The sequence below is a fragment of the Mixophyes fleayi genome, chromosome 11 (genome assembly GCF_038048845.1).
Source record: "Mixophyes fleayi isolate aMixFle1 chromosome 11, aMixFle1.hap1, whole genome shotgun sequence".
Lineage (NCBI taxonomy): Eukaryota > Metazoa > Chordata > Amphibia > Anura > Limnodynastidae > Mixophyes > Mixophyes fleayi.
In genome coordinates, this window is record NC_134412.1 from 55,170,132 (window position 1) to 55,191,237 (window position 21,106).

The 21,106-nt window shown below is 41.7% G+C and overlaps 1 protein-coding gene across 2 annotated transcripts in view; it reads left to right on the forward strand.

Moving 5' to 3' along the window:
* Positions 1-20,754, forward strand: part of SCN4B (sodium voltage-gated channel beta subunit 4) — a 69,317-nt gene extending 48,563 nt beyond the window's left edge. For both annotated transcript variants that reach the window (XM_075191525.1, XM_075191524.1), the window contains 3 exons: positions 13,983-14,226; positions 18,712-18,841; positions 19,957-20,754. In XM_075191525.1, the coding sequence (XP_075047626.1) occupies positions 13,983-14,226; positions 18,712-18,841; positions 19,957-20,041 (459 nt within the window). In that variant the 3' untranslated portion in view covers positions 20,042-20,754. The remainder of the gene's footprint in view (positions 1-13,982; positions 14,227-18,711; positions 18,842-19,956) is intronic.
* The last annotated feature ends 352 nt before the right edge of the window (positions 20,755-21,106 follow it).

Consider the following 21,106-nt stretch of genomic DNA (forward strand, 5'->3'; position numbering starts at 1 on the left):
GCAGTCAAAAATATTAGTACTGCAATATATAAAAATACGTTCACTGTTCCTGCAGTCCAGAAATATTAGTACCAGAGATTAAACTACGTTCACTGTTCCTGCAGTCCAGAAATATTAGTACCAGAGATTAAACTATAATGGAGTACAAAAATTTGGAGGATAAAGTAGAGAAAGATCAAGAACCACTTCCTCCTAATGCTGAAGCTGCTGCCACTATTCATGACATAGACGATGAAATGCCATCAACGTCATCTGCCAAGGGCGATGCCCAATCTTCTAGTAGAGGGCATGTAAAAACCAAAAAGCCAAAGTTCACTAAAATTAGCAAAAAAAGAAAATTGAAATCATCTGAGGAGCAACGTAAACTTGCCAATATGCCATTTACGACACGGAGTGGCAAGGAACGGCTTAGGCCCTGGCCCGTGTTCATGACTAGTGGTTCAGCTTCACCCAAGGATCTAAGCCTTCCTCCTCCCCCCCCTCTAAAAAATTTAAGAGAGTTAAGCTGTCATCAACAACACAGCAAACAACTCTGCCTTCTAAAGAGATGGCATCACAAATCCCCAAGGCGAGTCCAAGGGTGTTGGTGGTTGCGAAGCCTGACCTTCCCATCACTGTACGGGAAGAGGTGGCTCCTTCCACCATTTGCAGCACGCCCTCTGCATATGCTGGAAGGATCACCCACAGTCCAGTTACAGATTTGGCTAATGAAGGTGTCAATGTTGTACACCGGGAGGAGGATATTGATGTAGCTGGCGCTGAGGAGGAACTTGACGAGGAGGATGCTGATGTGGTTATCTTAAATGAGGCACCAGGTGGGGAAACAGTTGTTGTCCATGGGATGAAAAAGCCCATCGTCATGCCTGGCCAGAAGACCAAAAAATCCACCTCTTCAGTCTGGAGTTATTTTTATCCCAATCCGGACAACAAATGTATGGCCATATGTACCCTATGTAAAGCTCAAATAAGCAGTGGTAAGGATCTTGGCCACCTAGGGACATCCTCCCTTATACGTCACCTGAAGAACCTTCATAATTCAGTGTTTAGTTCAGGACCTGTGGCTAGGACCGTCAGCAGTCCAGGGACACCTAAATCCCTTGGTCCTGTTGTATCCACACCAGCAACACCCTCCTCGTCAATTTCCTCCATGATCTCGATCAGAGATAGTCCTGCAGTCCAGAAATATTAGTACCAGAGATTAAACTACGTTCACTGTTCCTGCAGTCCAGAAATATTAGTACCAGAGATTAAACTACATTCACTGTTCCTGCAGTCCAGAAATATTAGTACCAGAGATTAAACTACGTTCACTGTTTCTGCAGTCCAGAAATATTAGTACCAGAGACTAAACTACGTTCACTGTTCCTGCAGTCCAGAAATATTAGTACCAGAGATTAAACTACGTTCACTATACCTGCAGTCCAGAAATATTAGTACCAGAGATTAAACTACGTTCACTGTTCCTGCAGTCCAGAAATATTAGTACCAGAGATTAAACTACGTTCACTGTTCCAGCAGTCCAGAAATATTAGTACCACAGATTAAACTACGTTCACTGTTCCTGATTGGTTTGTTAAAGTGCGAATGTCCTATTTCAACAACATCAGGGTGGGTGGGAGGGCCCAAGGACAATTCCATCTTGCACCTCTAGCAAACTCTTGCAAACTGCCATCCTGTCTGCCACTGCAGTGCCACTCCTAGATGGGCCACGTGTTTGTGCCGCCCAGTTGTGTCGCTTAGCTTAGACATCCAGCTACCTCGGTGCAACCTTTTGGACTAAAAACAATATTGTGAGGTGTTCAGAATAGACTGGAAATTAGTGGAAATGGATGATATTGAGGTTAATAATAGTGTAGGAGTGAAAAAACCAAAAATATGGATTTTAGCACTTTTTATGCTTTTTTAAAAAAAAATCAGAACCCAAAACCCAAAATCAGAACCAAAACCTTTTGTGGGGTGTTTTGGTAAAACAAATCAGAACCCAAAACCTCAAGCTAATCAGAACCCAAAACACCAAAAGTGGCCGGTGCACACCCCTACTATAAATCTGTCCTTACATTTTAAATTTACCTTCCCCTCCAATGCAACATGGTTTTGCCAAGGTGCAAATTTATTCCTTTTCTTTGCTTTGCTCCTAACTCAGCATCAGTCCCTAAATTTGTAAACATTAATTCCTTGGATTACATCCAAGGAATTAATGTAAGCAGAGGTCTAAATTGTATACATTTTTAAAACTTTTTTAATCTCTCTGCTATATTTGTAGAATATTATTGCATAATGTCTGCTATTTTCCCAATGTTTATTTTTTTGCATTTGATTATCGTATGCCAGATTGCTTTTTTGCATGCTAGGTTATTTAAAAAAAAAAAAAAAAAAGCTAGACATGTACTGTATTCAGCTCTTCAGATAACGTTCATTCAGATCCTGGCATCTGTAAGCAATGCTATAAAATGGGGAATCAACTCATGTTGTTCATTTACAAAACATAAAAAATGCACCACGGCTGCAAATTTTATTTTATATCAATCTTTCTATTGGTCCCTCCTGTGTATACATAGGTGCATGGCCATAATCCACAGCAATTTAAAAACTGACTGTATCCCATGGATAGTAAGCTTGCGAGCAGGGCCTTCTCTCCTCTTTGTCTGTTTTACCTAGTTTGTTTATTAGTTTGTCCCCAATTGTAAAGCGCTACGCAATATGTTGGCGCTATATAAATAAATGATGATGATGATGATCTTTCTGCTTGAAGCAGTTACAGCTGTAAAACAAGTGATATCAGGCTCTGAGACAGCACAACTTACCTTATTATTGGGGTCTGCAAAAGCAAGTCTCCACAGTGTAAGAATAATGAATTGGGTCTGGCAGATCGCTACTATCAGATAATATTACTTATAAAATGACAACAATGCACCTTATAATTACGGGCAGAAGGGTCAGGGGCTGGAAATCTTATGCCCCACCAAAATGCATCTGTTGCAATACCATATATGGATACACTATTTACAAACACAGTATTTGAACATACTCTCTATCATAACAAGGAATGGATATGTAAAGTAATGAATAGCTACTATGTATGGAGATTTGAATATATACTCCTCAAATGAATGTATACATTTATTGGAGGAGAAACCTTATGATAATAGCAGTTTAAAAATAATGTGCTTGAAGGTGCCTGAGCTGTATTATAAAAGACATCAGGGGGTAAATGTATGAAGCTCCGGGTTCTTCAACACCCGCGAGTTTGGCGTCTTCAGCGCTTAAATTTAAAGCGGCGCTGCCTTGTAAAGGGAAACTTCCCTTTACAAGGCAGCGCCACTTTAAATTTAAGCACTGAAGACTCCGAACTCGCGGGTGTTGAAGAACCCAAAGCTTCATACATTTACTCCCAGGTTTGAGACAGCTTGATCTACAGGGCTGTATAAATGATCTATCAGAGAATTACATTCAGCAATGTTAACATAGAAACATATAATTTGATGGTAGATAAGAACCGCTTGGCCCATCTAGTCTGCCCATTGTTTTATTAACCTATGGTAACCTTAAACCTTATTTGATCTAGGGATGTGCACCGGCCACTTTTGGTGTCTCGTGTTTTGTGTTTTGGATTCGGATTTGCTTGAGGTTTTGGGTTCGGATTTGTTTCGCAAAACACCTGACGAAAGGTTTTGGTTCGGATTTAAGGTTTTGGATTTGGATTTATTTTTAAAAAAACATAAAAAGTGTTAAAATCAAGTTTTTTGGTTTATTTTCACTCCTACGCTATTATTAACCTCAATAACATTCAATAACAATCATTTCCACTAATTCCCAGTCTATTCTGAACACCTCACACCTCACAATATTGTTTTTAGTCCAAAACGTTTCACTGAGGTAGCTTTCTGGACTGCATAGTGCAGTGGTCCCCGATACCCAATTTGGTACCGGGGCCACAATACCTCCGCCTTCAAATGGTCTGAATTCCACTGCACAGCTGCCTGCTCCTACATCCTCTGCAGCATATACAGGGTGTAGTTCGAGCGTGTCAATACCTCTTGTTTTTGACGATGACAGGTCATTTTCATTAATTTATGATTTGGCAGCAACAGTCAACGTTGTTTAATATCTGATACGCCTCTATCTGGACTGCATAGTGGAGTGGCCCCGGTACCCAATTTGGTACCGGGGCCACAATACCTCCTCCAACTTTCAAGTGTAGTGTTTATAATTTATAAAAACTACAGTAGTTATAGCACGTCAATAACTCTTGTTTTAGACGACCATGGTACAGAGCATTCATCATTGAGATCCCATCAAGTATGTGAAAGACAGACAGCGTCGAAGTGTTATTTGTTGACTTTGTTAACCCAAAAATTGTCCCTGTTGCAAATATTCGTGCAATGAAGAGTGACTTTTTCATTTAAAGGCTCAAGCTTTCAAGTGTAGTGTTTATAACTTATAAACACTACAGTAGTTCTAGCACATCAATACCTCTTGTTTTTGATTATGACAGGGCATTTTACTTTTAGTTTAATTAGTAGAATTTGTTTTAATTTTGTTTTACTTTGTGCTCATGGCAAACGACTGTTAAATGGTTACATAATGCCAAAAAAAGAGTTGCAAGATGGAATTGTCCTTGGGCCCTCCCACCCACCCTTATGTTGTTGAAATAGGACATGCACACTTTAACAAACCAATCATTTCAGCGACAGGGCCTACCAAACAACTGTGGCTGAAATGATTGGTTTGTTTGGGCCCCCACACCAAAAAAGCTATTCATCTCTCCCTGTACAAACTAAACAGGCTCTACTGAGGCAAGATGTCGTCCTCATCCTCAACCTCTGATTCTTCTCCCCCTACAGTGTGTACTTCCTCCTCCTCACACATTATCAATTCGTCCCCGCTGGACTCCACAACCACAGGTCCCTCTGTACTATCTGGAGGGCAGTGCTGTATTTGATTGAGGAATTGATAATTCATTTTTATGAACATCATTTTTTCAACGTTCTGAGGAAGCAACCTCCTTCGCCGCTCACTGACCAGGTTCCCCGCTGCACTAAAAATTCTTTCCGAGAACACACTGTAGGGGGGACAACTCAGGTAAAATAGAGCCAGTTTGTACAGGGGCTTCCAAACTGCCTTTTTTTCCTGCCAGTAACAATATGGACTGTCTGACATGTCTATTTGGATGGTGTCAGCAAAATAATCCTCCACCATTTTTTCTATTGTGACAGCATCCAATACAGCAACAGTAGAAATATCTGCAATGGTTGGCAGGTCCTTCAGTCCGGACCAGGGGGTAAATGTATGAATCTCCGGATTCTTCATCTCCGGCGAGTTCAGCGTCTTCAGCGCTTAAATTTAAAGCGGCGCTGCCTTGTAAAGGGAAGTCTCCCTTTACAAGGCAGCGCCGCTTTAAATTTAAGCGCTGAAGACGCTGAACTCGCCGGAGATGAAGAATCCAGAGATTCATACATTTACCCCCAGATGTTATCAGCATCCCCGCCAGCGGGTCTTTTAGGAAAACTGAGCTTTTTCCACGCAGCTTTATCCTCCAAATTTTTGTTTTCCATTATATGTAGCACAAGAGAGCGTACCCCTAAGCCACACACACTCGGCAAAGCCTTTAAAAATTATATGCGGCACAGGAGAGTACCACTGGACTTATACTGCTGAATCAGTGAACTTTGTAATATTACAGTACCACTGGACTTATACTGCTGAATCAGTGAACTTTGTAATATAGCAGTTCCAATGGACTTATACTGCTGAATCAGTGAACTTTGTAATATAGCAGTACCAATGGACTTATACTGCAGAATCAGTGAACTTTGTAATATTGCAGTACCACTGGACTTATACTGCTGAATCAGTGAACTTTGTAATATAGCAGTACCAATGGACTTATACTGCAGAATCAGTGAACTTTGTAATATTGCAGTACCACTGGACTTATACTGCTGAATCAGTGAACTTTGTAATATTGCAGTACCACTGGACTTATACTGCTGAATCAGTGAACTTTGTAATATAGCAGTACCAATGGACTTATACTTCAGAATCAGTGAACTTTGTAATATTGCAGTACCACTGGACTTATACTGCTGAATCAGTGAACTTTGTAAAATAGCAGTACCAATGGACTTATACTGCAGAATCAGTGAACTTTGTAATATTGCAGTACCACTGGACTTATACTGCTGAATCAGTGAACTTTGTAATATAGCAGTACCAATGGACTTATACTGCAGAATCAGTGAACTTTGTAATATTGCAGTACCACTGGACTTATACTGCTGAATCAGTGAACTTTGTAATATTGCAGTACCAATGGACTTATACTGCAGGATTGTATTTGGATATTTTTTTTAATTTCTTTTTTTTACAATTATTTTTTTTTTATAACTTTTTTAAAAAATGTTTATAACTTGGGAACAATGGGGAAATAACAATGCCCTTAGAAGGACAGAGCACAGGACACAGCACCACTGGACTGAACAGGACACAGCACAGGACCCAGCAGCACCACTGAACTCAGAAGAACAGAGCACAGGACACAGCACCACTGGACTGAGCAGAACACAGCACAGCACAGCACAGAACTGAACAGCACAGCACAGCACGAGATATAGCAGGACAGAGGACCACCTAACACAACCTCCCTCTACCCTGATCAATGCCCGAGTGAAGATGGCGGCGGCTAGCAGGGAATTTATAGAATACGAGTATCGCAAGATCTGACAGCGGGATTATGACTCAGAGCCTCAGTTTCAGTTTTGCAATTGGCGGGAATACCCGGATCCGGCTCGGATCGGCAACGTTCGGGTGGGCTCGGATTTCAGATATCCGAGCCCGCTCATCTCTAATTTGATCCCTTATTCTTTATAAGGATATTCTTATGCATACTTGCCTACTCCTGGAAACTTGCGGGAAGGGGTGTGGCGGGCCCAAGGTCGTCATTTTGGCCCCGCCCCCACGAAACAGTCATTTACATCGTGGAGGGCTGGGCCAAAATGACGCGATTGGCCTCGCCCTCCACCGCCCTCCAAAATGGCGTAATTCACCGAGAATCGCATCAAATGACGCGATTCTTTGTGAATTCCGAGATGCGGGAGAAATGCCAGCTCTCGCAGGAGCCCGGGGGCCTGACCCGAATTTCGGGAGTCTCCTGGACTTTTCGGGAGAGTTGGCAAGTATGTTTTTATGTCTATCCCAAGCATGTTTAAACTGCTCTACTGTATTAGACTCTACCACCTGTGATGGGAGGCTATTCCACTTATCCACTACCCTTTCTGTGAAGAAGTTTTTCCTCAAATTTCCTCTGAACCTACTTCCCCCCAGTGTCAGTGCATGTCCTCGTGTTCTAGTACTTCTCTTCCTTTGAAGAATGTTTCCCTCCTGTACCTTGTTCAAACCCTTGATATATTTGAAAGTTTCTATCATGTCCCCTTTTCCCTTCTCTGCTCCAAACTATACATATTAAGATCTTTTAGTCTTTCCGGGTAAGTTTTGTGCTGTAGGCCATGCACCATTTTAGTTGCCCTTCTTTGTACAGGTTCTAATGTATTTATATCATTCTGGAGATATGGCCTCCAGAACTGAACACAGTATTCTAGATAAGACCGTACCAATGACCTGTACAGTGGTATTATTACTTCTTTCTTTCTGCTACTGATTCCTCTCCCTATGCAACCAAGCATTTGACTTGCCTTCCTCATTGCTTTGTTGTATTGCTGACCTGCCTTTAAGTCACCTGAAATAGTGACTCCTAGATCCCTTTCCTCCTCAGTAGTTTCCATTATAGTGCCATTAATACTATATTTAGCCTTTGGGTTTTTGAGACCCAAGTGCATGATTTTGCATTTTTTGGCATTAAACTAGTTGCCACTCTCTTGACCATTCCTTTAGTCTACCTAGATCATCATTGTTAAAGTGAAAGAGCGGCTAATACCTTCTCAAATGTTACCTTAACCAAATTAATTATTTATTTGTATTAGAATTAGTCCCCGGTCACCTAAAAATTGAGACGAGAGAGACCATATCAGTTACATTAATTCTGGCTGACATTAGTGTAACATATTTCAAGTAAGTAATATTAGTAAAGATTATAGTATTCCGGAAGGAATACTATGTAATGCAAGTGGATATACGAGTAAAATAATATTGTGTCTGTATGCATTCTGGTCAGTTAACAGAATCCCTCAATATTTGAGGGTCCTGTGAGAAGACATCATTTGAATATTTTAAAGCATCATTGGACTCGAAGTTATCCTAGCAACAATAATTTACAGTTTGGATAATGTATATCCTTCTAGACACATGAATTAATGTCTATTTGTTAGGTGATATCTGATAAAGAATGCCAAGTGTTATCATCATCATCATTTATTTATATAGCGCCACTAATTCCACAGCGCTGTACAGAGAACTCACTCACATCAGTCCCTGTCCCATTGGGGCTTACAGACTAAATTCCTTAACACACAGACACACACACACACACACACACACACACACACACAGACACACAGACTAGGGTCAATTTGTTAGCAGCCAATTAACCTACCAGTAAGTCTTTGGAGTGTGGGAGGAAACCGGAGCACCCGTAGGAAACCCACCCGAACACAGGGAGAACATACAAACTCCTCACAGATAAGGCCATGGTCGGGAATTGGACTCATGACCCCAGTGCTGTAAGGCAGAAGTGCTAACCACTTAGCCTCTATACCCCTCTAGAATTGACTTAGCAAGAGTATATTGTTAAAATCCATAAATAGTGCAAATCAGAAAGCTTGGGTTGGGGAGAGGGGGGCATCTTCCCCCCGGGACAGTCCCATAGTGGGTTGGGTCAGGGGCCAACTGCATTCTTTTTCCTATAAAATGTTCCTAATAGGCTGCAGAGTCAAGTCTTGCCCCCTGGGCTAAAATTTGCCAGCCCACCCTTGCCTAGAAATAATAAAGGATTATATCAAATGTATAGAGATAGGATCCTTCTTAGGCTGTTGTATTTCTAATAACCACAAAATATTTGTGTACACATAAGTAAAGCACCCTGCAGATACAACAATACAATAAAGAGACTATAGCACGGGTTGGGTATGGATTTTTGATCGTGGAAATTCCGACCCTAAGGAAACCTACAAAAAAAAAAGCGAATGTAGGAAAAACCGATTTCAGTATAAACTTACGCTGCACATCTCCGATGGCCCCAGCATGCTGACCGCAAGTGATTCCGAATGAAGAGGTGGCCGACACTACACTGCGATGTCATTGCCCCTTGTAATAATGTTAATTTAAAGTGGCAATGTCGGGTTAAGTGTTTAGTCCCAACATTGCAGCTTTAAATTAACATTATTACAAGTTGCGTTGACGTCACAGTGTAGTGACGGCCACCTCTTCATTCGGAATCACTTGCGGTCAGCATGCTGGGGCCATCGGAGATGTGCAGCGTCAGTTCTCATGTAAGTCTATTTATATTGCAATTGTTTTTTCCTACATTCGCTTTTTCTTTGTAGGTGTCCTCAGTGTCGGAATAGTGCTAATCGTTTTATCGATTACCACCGATAGCCACAAAGTGTTTTTTTTAACTCTCTTTTTTAATGATGTTTCTGGGAGTGACTGGGGAACAAATTAGTATAATATGTAAGTCTTGTGGGCTGTGTAATATATAATTGCACAAATGTAAATGCTGTTATTTTAGGTTTGATCTGCTATGCTGATATGCTGTGCAGTCGAAATAGAGTGTGTATCCCCACTACTAATGACTTTTTCTATGTAGTTCACAAATTTTATGTTAGTAAATTGCTGTCTTGGCCTTGGCTCCTAACTTGTATTTAGAAAGTTGGATAGGTCTGCCTTAAAAGGGTTGCAAAGTAGCCTGGCATAAATGCTGATCCCCAGTGTACAATGGTGATTGCCTGAGAGAGGTTTGACAAAGTAGGAGCTCTTAGCGACATAGAAGGTGGCATCTGATTAGTTGCGAGTCTCTCAGATGCTGCCCTCTGTGGCACGGAACACTCCACTATCTTCAATCTTCAATCTTCATTCCTATTGGAATATGGAGAGAGTAACACATGGCAATACATTTGAAATTTTATTTCCATAATATTTAAAAGTGTCTTCCAAATTCTTGGTTTAGGCAACGGTTTTCACCAAGGCCTTTACATGGTCTAGCCTGAATTCTTTATTTTCATTGTTCCTGGATATGGCAAAGGATTATCAAATGAATCCTTGTTCCAGTGTGAATATTCTAGTTACATAGTGTACAATCGTAAGCTATGGATAAGGTCAGAGCCCATCGAAGGCAATTAGAAAAGTCCCCTTGGGGCTTGGTTCTCTACATTGAGTCACTAACATGTTTTTGTTTATATGTAACATAGGTCATGGTATTGTGGGAATTGCAGACATGTTTCAATCACTGGATTTCACATACAGGTGAAGCCAGTGGTAGTGGAGTCCTAAACAAAATCCCATTAATATTTGTATCCAAAGTAACATCATAGGAACGTTTATGTCACCCCAGTCTCCACGGCTGGCTTTAAACAAGTCAGTGTTCTGTCTGGACTCATGAAAATATGCACGAGATTGATAGGGATCAATAGGATCATAAGGGAGTACTGCTATAATCTGAATCCAACACATGTAAATAGAGAGCTCTATAGTCACCAGATCAGATTACATGGGTGTTATAATTAATGTTGTGGGCAAAGATGTAATTGCTGTAATAGAATAATATCATTATACAGAAGATATCCTATTACTACAGTCAGATCCATCTCCTTCTGTAAATCTATTTTATGATCCTCTGACAAAGAAGACAAGTACACCCTTTATGTTTATCTCAGTGATGGACTGCTTGAATTAGAAACTTGTTTCTGTAATAAACTGTCCATTATGGCTTTCCACAAATTATTGCTTAAATTGTTGCCAATTGTTTAAGTGCACACTGAAACAAAACAATTTGACATTATATGATTGTTCTAAATATGTTGCTGCAAATATGTATAGCCAAACTGTTCTATCCCTCCTAGACCATGCCAACTAGTATATGCAGTGGACAGGCATGCTTCTGTGGCATTAAGGGACATGGCTGATAAGTGATTATAAAATGTCCTTAAACAGTTCTGTTGTTGCTCCTTTACTTGTAACAGAAAAGGATTGAAATGTTTCCTTCATTGAGGCACTTACATACACTGCACTCTGAACCTTTTCTGTCTATCCATAATATAGCAAGGGCTGTAATATCTTAGGTGACCTGGCTTATGATGGACTTAAGTCAAATTCACATATTCTTATGGATGCCTAGAGAACAAAAACTTGTCAATTATATTTTGGATTCTAGAACTTTGTAGATAACCAGATAGTTATAAATATTCAAATTGATGGAATTCACCATTTGTGCACCCAAACATCAGCTATCTGCAACCACTGCCACTGACTCATCTGTGTAGTCTGAAACTCCTGACTTGTGTATGAGTAATCTACCCATAGGAGATGTGATACACTGGATACAAATGTGATCATTCTCTACATTTACAAAATGGCTTTTGAAGCAAATAAATGTTAGCTTTCAGATCTTTTCCCATATATATACATATATATATATATATATATATATATATATATATATATATATATATATATATATATACATCTTTTCCTCTCTCTCCATTGGCCCCCACATCCTATCTCTTGCTAAATCCTGCCGCTTCCAGCTGCGTAACATCGCTCACATCCGGCCCTTCCTCTCCCAAGATGCCACCAAATGCCTTATCCACTCTCTGATCATCTCCCGCCTGGACTATTGCAACCTCCTCCTCACTGGCCTCCCCCACTCTCATCTCGCTCCCCTTCTGTTCTTAACGCTACCGCTAGGCTTATTTTCCTTTCTCGCTGCTCCTCTTCTGTCTCCCCCCTCTACCTAGCCCTTCACTGGCTCCCATTCCCCTTCAGAATCCTCTTCAAGCTTCTCACTCTTACATACAAGGCCCTCTCCAACTCCACTGCGCCCTACATCTCCACCCTCCTCTCTATTCATGCTCCATCCCGCCCTCTCCATTCTGCCTCTGACTGTCGACTCTCTTCCCCCCTTATAACCTCCTTCTTCCCCCCTCCACTGGAACAAGCTCCCTCCCTCCATCAGAACTTCCCCTAATCTGTCCAGTTTCAAACGGGCCCTAAAAACTCACCTTTTTCTTAAAGCCTTTCTGTCTCTCACTTAGCTTCCTACCTTATCTTCTGCCTCCGTTCCCCTACTCTTCCTCTCTCCCCTGAGTCTCTCTGTCTGTCCACCCCTCCCCTTAGATTGTACGCTCCTCTGAGCAGGGCCATCTCTCCTCCTGATTCCACCACTTCTAACTCTGCTCTCCAGCTACTTAGCCCTCCTCCTTGAGGGTCCTCCACCCCACGTCCACTCTCGCTCCCTCCTCCCCCCTGGGGGTCTCCCTGTCTTCCACGCCCTCCTTCTTGGGCCCCCGTCATTTGTGGATCCTCCCTCCCCCTTCCCCACCCTCTCTAGCTGTGCATTGAGCTTATTGAGTTACTGTGCTTACTGTTTACTGTACTGTGCTGTCTCCTAATGTATTGTAATTTGTTTGTCCCTGTACTGTGCTACGGACACCTTGTGGCGCCTTATAAATTAAAAATTTATAATAATAATAATAATATAGAAAAACATACCTTATTTGTTTTACTCCATTTACACTTTAGAATTGTACTTCGACATTGCATCACTTCTGAATAATAAACAATGTACTATAGCTCAAGATTTTCCAAAATCTATTGGTCTGCGACCAAAACATGGGTCACCAAACCGTTGAAGATGGGTCTCCAGGATTCTCTCATTACAAACTTGCTGTGTATTAATGACTAATATACCAGTTATTAAATTAATACTCAAAACAAAATTAGGAACAAAAGTGGCGTCAATGATAAATTTAAATTAATAATACCTCTCAAAATAAAACAAAATTCAATTGAAATATATACTTTTTTTCTTTCCTTTTGCAAGTTCCACAAGTGATCTCACCGAGATTACACAGAGTCCCAGTAAATGATACAAATGACGTTCCGGTTCCTTTCGTTGTTGAGCTCTCCATGATGTGATTGGCATGAATATAATCATATCATCGAGAGCTGAACATTTAAATAAACAGGAACATCATTTGTATCAAGTACTGTGACTCTGTATAATCTTGGTGACTGTCACTTGTGGGACTTGCAAAAGAAAAGAAAAAAAGTATATATTTCAATTGAATATTTTTTTATTTTGAGAGGTATTATTAATTTAAGTTTATCATTAGCGCCAGTTGTGTTTCTAATTTTGTTTTAATTATTGATTAACTCTAGGTTCAAGTGTGGCTCGGAGTCTAGGCAGAGAGGGCTGCTTATGATTGTTTGCGTTCATTCACTTAAAAAATGTTTGTGTTATTAAATTAGATTTTAAGATTGGAAGTTTATACAAGTCTCCATTTTTATAAATAGTGTGTTTACCATAAATATATTTAACTTTTGGCAGTTTACACTATTAATGAAAATCTGAACAATAATTTGTGAATCCAATTAATCTGGGCCCCAAACTGAAAATATTAAGAATCCCTGCTATGGATAATAAGAACTAATGGAGTCACCTTGAATACCATGTCACATGACATGCAGCCCATTGTCTTACTATGCTCACATAATGCTATGGTGTTATCATTTACACTAGATGGCCCTATCATTTACACTAGACAGTTTATAATACCATATACCACCACCATGTGATTCTCAATATTTTATTATCTCTTCTTATTGGTTCTTTCCATCTATTTCTCTCTTAGCAAAACTGTGTCATATCAGTTCTCTCAAATCTGGGGTCATTTATGACAATTTGTACAAAGCAAAATGGGAAAATTATAATATATTGTTACATGTATTTTTTTCTTTGCTGTATGTGTACTGTCTGTTCATTAAGACACTCTCCTCCCATCGAACACTCACATACTCTTTTTTATTACCAGCTTTACAAGGGATTTCTCAAAAACAAGAAGTCCAGCCCTAAACCCTATGAAGTTAAAAATAAAAATGAGCGGCATGATCGCATTACCCTGATTCCGAACAATGAAACCAAGGATTACAACTTAACATTGCTCCTGAGGTTTGTGGACTTTGATGACTCAGGAAGGTACACGTGTATTGTGACAAATAAAAAGGAAAAAGACACTACAAGCAATGCTACAATCTACTTTACAGTGGTGGACAAGTGTGAGTGTCATTATTATCTGCAACAATTGTTATTCAATCTATCACTTATCATTTTATTTGGTTATGGAGATAAAAAAAAAAAGAAGAAAATAGAGCTTTAGAAGGTGGGAACATTAATGCAGGGATGACAAAAGGGAAGCAAAAGAACAATGTAAAAGTAAGAAAGTTAAATTGATGGTAAAGTTCAATGTTATTCACCCTATTCTCCTTCCTCACAATATGGGGCATTTTATTCCTTCTTTAATTTCCAATGTTGTGCTTGTTCCTAGCAGGTATGAACCTTGAATTTTGGCCAAGTGCCATGATATCAGATGCATTATTAAGCCTCTAAAAATGCCACATACATGATTACCAGGTCTCATCACAAGTGATTACTTTATGAAACAGGTTTGGATCTGTGTCAAGTCGCTGCAGAATGTCAACACAACATTCCTTGCAATGTTCTTTTTGCCCTGGTGCTCACGTGTTTTGATGTTTTAGGTGTTTTATTTATTTATTTTACAAATTAATTGTAAATTATCATCCATCCTTGACCTCTTCATCTCCAACTCTCTAAATCTTCTGGCCATCACTGAAACCTGGCTTACTTCTTCTGACACTGCCTCTCCTGCTGCTCTCTCCTACGGGGGCCTCTCCTTCACCCACTCCACCAGACCGGACGAGCATCCAGGAGGTGGGGTGGGCCTCCTCCTGTCTCCTAACTGCACTTTTCGGGTCATTCCCACCGTACCTTCCCTCTCCTTCTCCTCCTTTGAGGTTCACTCCATCCGTCTCTTCTCCCCTATCCACCTCCGTGTCTCCATCATCTACCGTCCCCCTGGCCACACCTCCCTTTCCTCGACAACTTTGCCGCCTGGCTCCCCCCTACCTTTCCTCTGACCTCCCCTCCATCATACTTGGCAACTTCAATATCCCCATTGACAACTGTTCTGACCCCGCCACGATCAAACTTCTCGCCCTTTCCTCATCCCTAGGCCTTACTCAGTGGACCTCCTCTCCCACCCACTGTCTTGGTCACTCCCTTGACTTTGTCTTTTCTCATCTCTGTGATCTCTCTGACTTCTCCAACTCTCCCTTCCCACTCTCGGACCACCATCTCCTCTCCTTCACTCTCTTCTCCTCCCCTTCTCCTGCCCCGCCTAAAGCCACCCTCACTAGGCGCAACCTTGATGCTATCGACCCTACCTCTTTCTCCTCCTCTATTTAAACTCTCCTATCACCCCTTCCCTCCCTGGCCTGTCCTGACCAGGCGTCCTCTCTCTACAACCTCTCCCTCACTACTGCCCTTGACGCAGTCGCCCCTGCCTCCTCTATCCGCAGACGCCGCCTTATTCCCCAACCATGGCACTCCAAACTCACCCGCTTCCTCCAAAAGTGCTCTCGCACTGCCGAACGCCTCTGGAGAAAATCTCGTTCCCTAGCTGACTTCCTTCACTTCAAATTCATCCTCTCCTCTTTCTGCTCTGCCCTCTCCCTTGCCAAACAATCCTTCTTTAAGTCCCTCATTTCTTCTCAGTCCTCCAATCTCCGCCGCCTCTTTGCCACCTTCAGCTCCCTACTCTCCCCCCACCCCCTTCTGTCCCGCCTTCCCTCACCGCTTCTGACTTCGCCACTTTTTTCTCGTCCAAAATTGAAGCCATCAGACTGAACACCTCCTCTTTCCCTTCCCCCGCTACCCTCATTGTTTCACCTCCCCCCAATAACCAACTTTGGTGCTCCTTCTCCCCCACAACAGGTAAAGAAGTCCGGTCCCTTATTCTCTCCTCCCCACCCTCTACCTGCCCTCTCGACCCCATCCCCTCTCACCTCCTTCGCTCTCTCTCTCCCACTGCCTGTTCTTACCTCGCTCACCTCTTCAACTTATCTCTTTCGTCTGGTATGGTCCCCTCCTCTTTTAAACACGCTCTAATCTCTCCTATCCTCAAAAAACCCAATCTCGACCCCACCTCTCTTGCTAATTATCGCCCTATCTCACTACTCCCCTATGCCTCCAAATTACTCGAGCGGATTGTCTGCAGCCGCCTCGCCAGACACCTATCCGACTACTCCCTCCTTGACCCTCTCCAATCTGGCTACCGTCCCCTCCACTCCACCGAAACTGCCCTGGCCAAGGTTACTAATGATCTCCTTTCCGCCAAGTCCAAGGGTCACTTCTCCATACTTATTCTCCTTGACCTCTCCACAGCCTTTGACACCGTGGACCACCCCCTCCTGCTGCAAACTCTCCTCTCTCTGGGCCTCTCCGGATCTGTTCTTGCCTGGTTCACCTCATACCTTGCTAACCGCTCCTTCTCCGTATCCACGTCTGGTTCTTCCTCCTCCCCCTACCCTTTCCCTGTAGGAGTCCCGCAGGGCTCTGTTCTCGGCCCTTTACTCTTCTCCCTCTATACTTCCTCTCTTGGTGCTCTCATCTCCTCCTTTGGTCTTCAGTATCACCTTTATGCTGATGACATTGAACTCTACATCTCTTCTCCCGATTTTTCCTCGACCCTCCTCTCTCGGGTATCTGACTGCCTCTCTGCCATCTCCTCCTGGATGTCCTCGCATTTTCTTAAAATTAATATCTCCAAAACAGAACTCATTGTCTTTCCTCCACCCAGACTCCCTTCTCACCACGACCTCTCTATTGTCGTCAACAACACTACCATCTCTTCTGTCACCCAACTCCGCTGCCTAGGCGTCACCCTTGACTCTTCTCTCTCTTTTGCCCCCCACATTCTTTCCCTTGCCCAGTCCTGTCGCTTCCAACTACGCAACATTGCCCGTATCCGTCCCTTTCTCTCTCAGGATGCCACCAAAACCATCATCCACGTACTCATCATCTCCCGCCTGGATTATTGCAACCTTCTCCTCACTGGCCTCCCCCACTCCCATCTCTCCCCCCTCCGCTCTATACTCAACGCGGCTGCAAGACTCATCTTCCTTTCACGCCGCTCCTCCAATGCCTCGCCCTACACTGGCTTACCTTCCCCTACAGAATACTTTTCAAGCTCCTCACCACCACTTACAAGGCTCTCTCCCACTCTACTGCCCCCTACATCTTTAACCTCCTCTCCATTCACACTCCTGCTCGCTCCCTGCGCTCAGCCAATGATCGCCGCCTCTCCTCCTCTCTTATTACTTCTTCCCACTAGAGAATCCAAGACTTTTCCTGTGCAGCCCCCCTTCACTGGAACGACCTCCCTCGTTCCATCCGTCTCTCTCCTACTTTGGGCTGCTTCAAACGTGCACTCAAAACTCACCTCTTCCGCAAAGCCTACCAACCATCTACTTAACCACCTCACCTCCTCCACTCGCTCTCCCTTCTGGCTCCCCATGTCCCTGTTTCTGTCTAACCTCCTTTAGGATGTAAGCTCACATGAGCAGGGCTCTCTTCCATCCTGTCTCCTCACCTGTTCTTCTGCTCCATGCTTATTGCAGCATCCTGCCTGGAGTTTCTGAAGTATTGGTATTTTTGTTTATTGTTCTGTACTGTTTCACCCTGTATAGTCTACTGTTTGTACTGTGTACGGCGCTGCGGAGATCTTGTGGCGCCTAACAAATAAATGATGATAATAATAATAATAAATTGGAGCATTGATTGTTTGATAACTATGTATTTATTAAAAGAAGTATCCTCTTAGAGGTTCATCTTGTTTATATGAGGATATATGTTTTTAGATAAGTATATTAACCAACATCTAGAGACTTTTAGTACCATTTGATATCATTGTAAGTCTTCTTACTAGTCAATGAGCGCTTAACTTGTGTTATATAATATTGTCTTAAGGGAGGGATACCTTTTGTTAATGCTGCTCTTGCAACATAAAATAGGAGTAGAGTGCAATCCCTTCCCCTCCATCATGATTATTGGGTATGTTGGCTGGAAGATGACGACAATCAGCCTGTGTCAACTTCTGAGCATACTAACAGGCCCCGGTGAAGCAAGTAATGTGCCCATTTTGTTCCAGTGCTGAACAACTGGATCTTGTCTAATTCGGCCCCACCCACCATTGTAGCAAAGTAGAACAGTGATCCGTCCCTCGGCTCTCAAAAATTAGATCAATATAATATATATATAAACATATATAGAGAGAAATTAGAGGCACTCAAATGTGAAACAGAGTCATTAATTAAATGCAGCCAATGTGTGTACCAGATTAGACACTTGACAAGCATTCCAGCAGAATAAACCTTTAGAGATGTATTTACCAAACTGCAGGTTTGAAAACGTGGAGATGTTGCCTATAGCAACCAATGAGATTCTAGCTGGCACTTTGTAGAATGTACTAAATAAATGATAACTAGAATCTGATTGGTTGCTATAGGCAACATCTCCACTTTTTCAAAGCTGCAATTTAGTAAATATACCCTTTAGATTCAATCTGAGAGACTTTTATTTTTGCTCAGTTGAACTATAAAGAGATACCATATGCCGAAATGTTCAATGATAGAATCTCTTGGATATATGTCTTTTAGCTCCATTGACACCATTTCTCTCCACAGTTGAGGTTGTGGATAACACATTGACTCTCATCATTGCGTCCGTTGTTGGAGGGGTGATCGGACTTCTTATATTAATCTTTATTATAAAGAAGATAGTTGGCTTCATCCTCAAGCGGAACCGTGACAAAAAGTGAGTTTTTGCTTTGTGAGGATGCTGTGAAATTCTGAGTCTGTAATTGCACTGAGAGAATGATTAAAGCATGTATCATCATCATTATCATCATCACCATTTATTTATATAGTGCCACTGATTCCGCAGCGATGTATACTGTAAAAAGAGCAAAACGGTGGCATAACAATGTCTTATAAATAAAGAGGTGATTTCTAACATTACATAAACCTGAATTAAATTGAAGAGATAGCAATCGGTCAGAATAGAAGTTTTCACCATTCTGGTTCTGTCACGAATCAATGTAGAAATACAGCTAAGGGGCCATGGATAGGTGAAAAAACAAATAATGTTTATTGCTGGAGAGCATGAACAGTTAATGACATAGTAGCTTGCAGAATTTACCAGATATACAGGAAATATTCCAGGCAGCGTGTACAGGGAAATGCACAGATTAGTCCCAGGTTCACATAAGGAACAGGTCAGCAGATTGTATGTGAGATAGATCTCCAGCAGCATAAATCCAGGAGCACAAACAGGAGGAAGTGACAACAGGATATGACAACGGGTCAGCAGAATGAATGTTGAGATCCTAATGCAGCATAATCATAGAAGCAAGGCAGAAGGAAGAATCCACAGGGTGTAACAGGATATGACATCAGGTCAGCACAATGAATGTTGAGATCCTAATGCAGCATAATCATAGAAGCAAGGCAGAAGGAAGAATCCACAGGGTGTAACAACAGGATATGACATCAATGACCAGCAATGTGTGCTGGGAGTGACAGGTATATATAGGGGAAATGAGAACACCCAGGTGCATGAGATAATTAGTAAACAGAAAGATTAACTCCTAAAGCAAAAGAATAAGCACAATAGCAGCACTTCTGGTGAATGGAGGTACTGCTGCTAACACATACAATTAATACAATAGCAAAGTCTGATAGTCCAGGTTAGGAGCTGCCAGGCAAAGCAGTATGCTGCAGGCAGATCGTGACAGGTTCATACCTCTGTCAATGTTTGCATCCTGAACATGCAAAGGGTTCAGTCTGTGGGCGAATGAGGCATATACGTAACTGTAAGTGGATTCTTTCAGTGGTAAGTGTTCTCATGTCTTAACTCTTCTTTGTCCTCAGGAAAGACTGCCTTGTGAGTTCTTCAGTCAACGATAATACAGACAATGCCTCAAAACCAGAAATCAAAGCCAAGCCAAAAGCATGATGTAGTGAATGGACTGTGGAGCTTATAGCACAAAGCCCTGGAATTATAGGAACCCATTTGAAGGGGAAAGAATCCTATGTAATAAGGCTGAGCACCTTCTCCACTGCATATTCAATGATATAACCTTTTACTGCACAGTAATAATATCGCCTTCTCTTACACCCTCTGGGTAGGTGTAGTACATACCTCTGTATGATGCCATATAATTCATCATATGTGAATGTGTTGCTCTTCAGAGGAATGGGGTTCTCCGAATCACCCTCATTTTAGTTTTCCCTAAGAAAAAAATCCCAGCCAGGTGTGTGAGGGAGGCAAAAAACATAATTTACTTTTTCTATGCATGGGGAGGGGGTGGTAACAAAGGATCACTGCCATTGAGTGTCAGTGAGTGTAAATATCTATGTACATTTCTATATTTACTGTATATTACACACAGACATGCACAAATTCCCTGAACAAAGAAATACTAGATGTTTTTAAACAGCATTTATGGTGTACAAGAATCCTGCATCTATCTCTGCTTGACTCACAATGTTTCCGGCATCCTCTATGATATTTCTCCATGTAATAGAGGACCCTCTTTAAGACTTGGCTTTTATACTATTAATTGCTGGCCACACATATATCATGCCTGCCAGTTGCTACTGCAGTCGCTGCCTGGGCATTGTTGCTGCTTCCTTCTTGAATGTAATAAAAATGTAATCTTTAATAAACGTGCTTGCGAGTGATGTGTATCAATTGCACATGAGTCAACAAAAAATTATGTAAACTGCAAAAACTACTGTTGGGAAAGATGGTAAATATATGTGTGTCCGTGTACACACACACACACACACTCGTATGTATATATATATATATATATATATATATATATATATATCTCTATAGCTGTCTGATCTATCTGATCTTTCACCATCTGTGTTGTCTCGTGTTACTGACTGTCTTTCTGCTATTTCATCTTGGATGTCTTCTCGCCAACTCAAACTCAATCTTTCAAAAACTGAATTAATAATATTCCCACCCAAAAACAGAAACTTCCTGCCCGACATTTCTATTTCTGTTGAT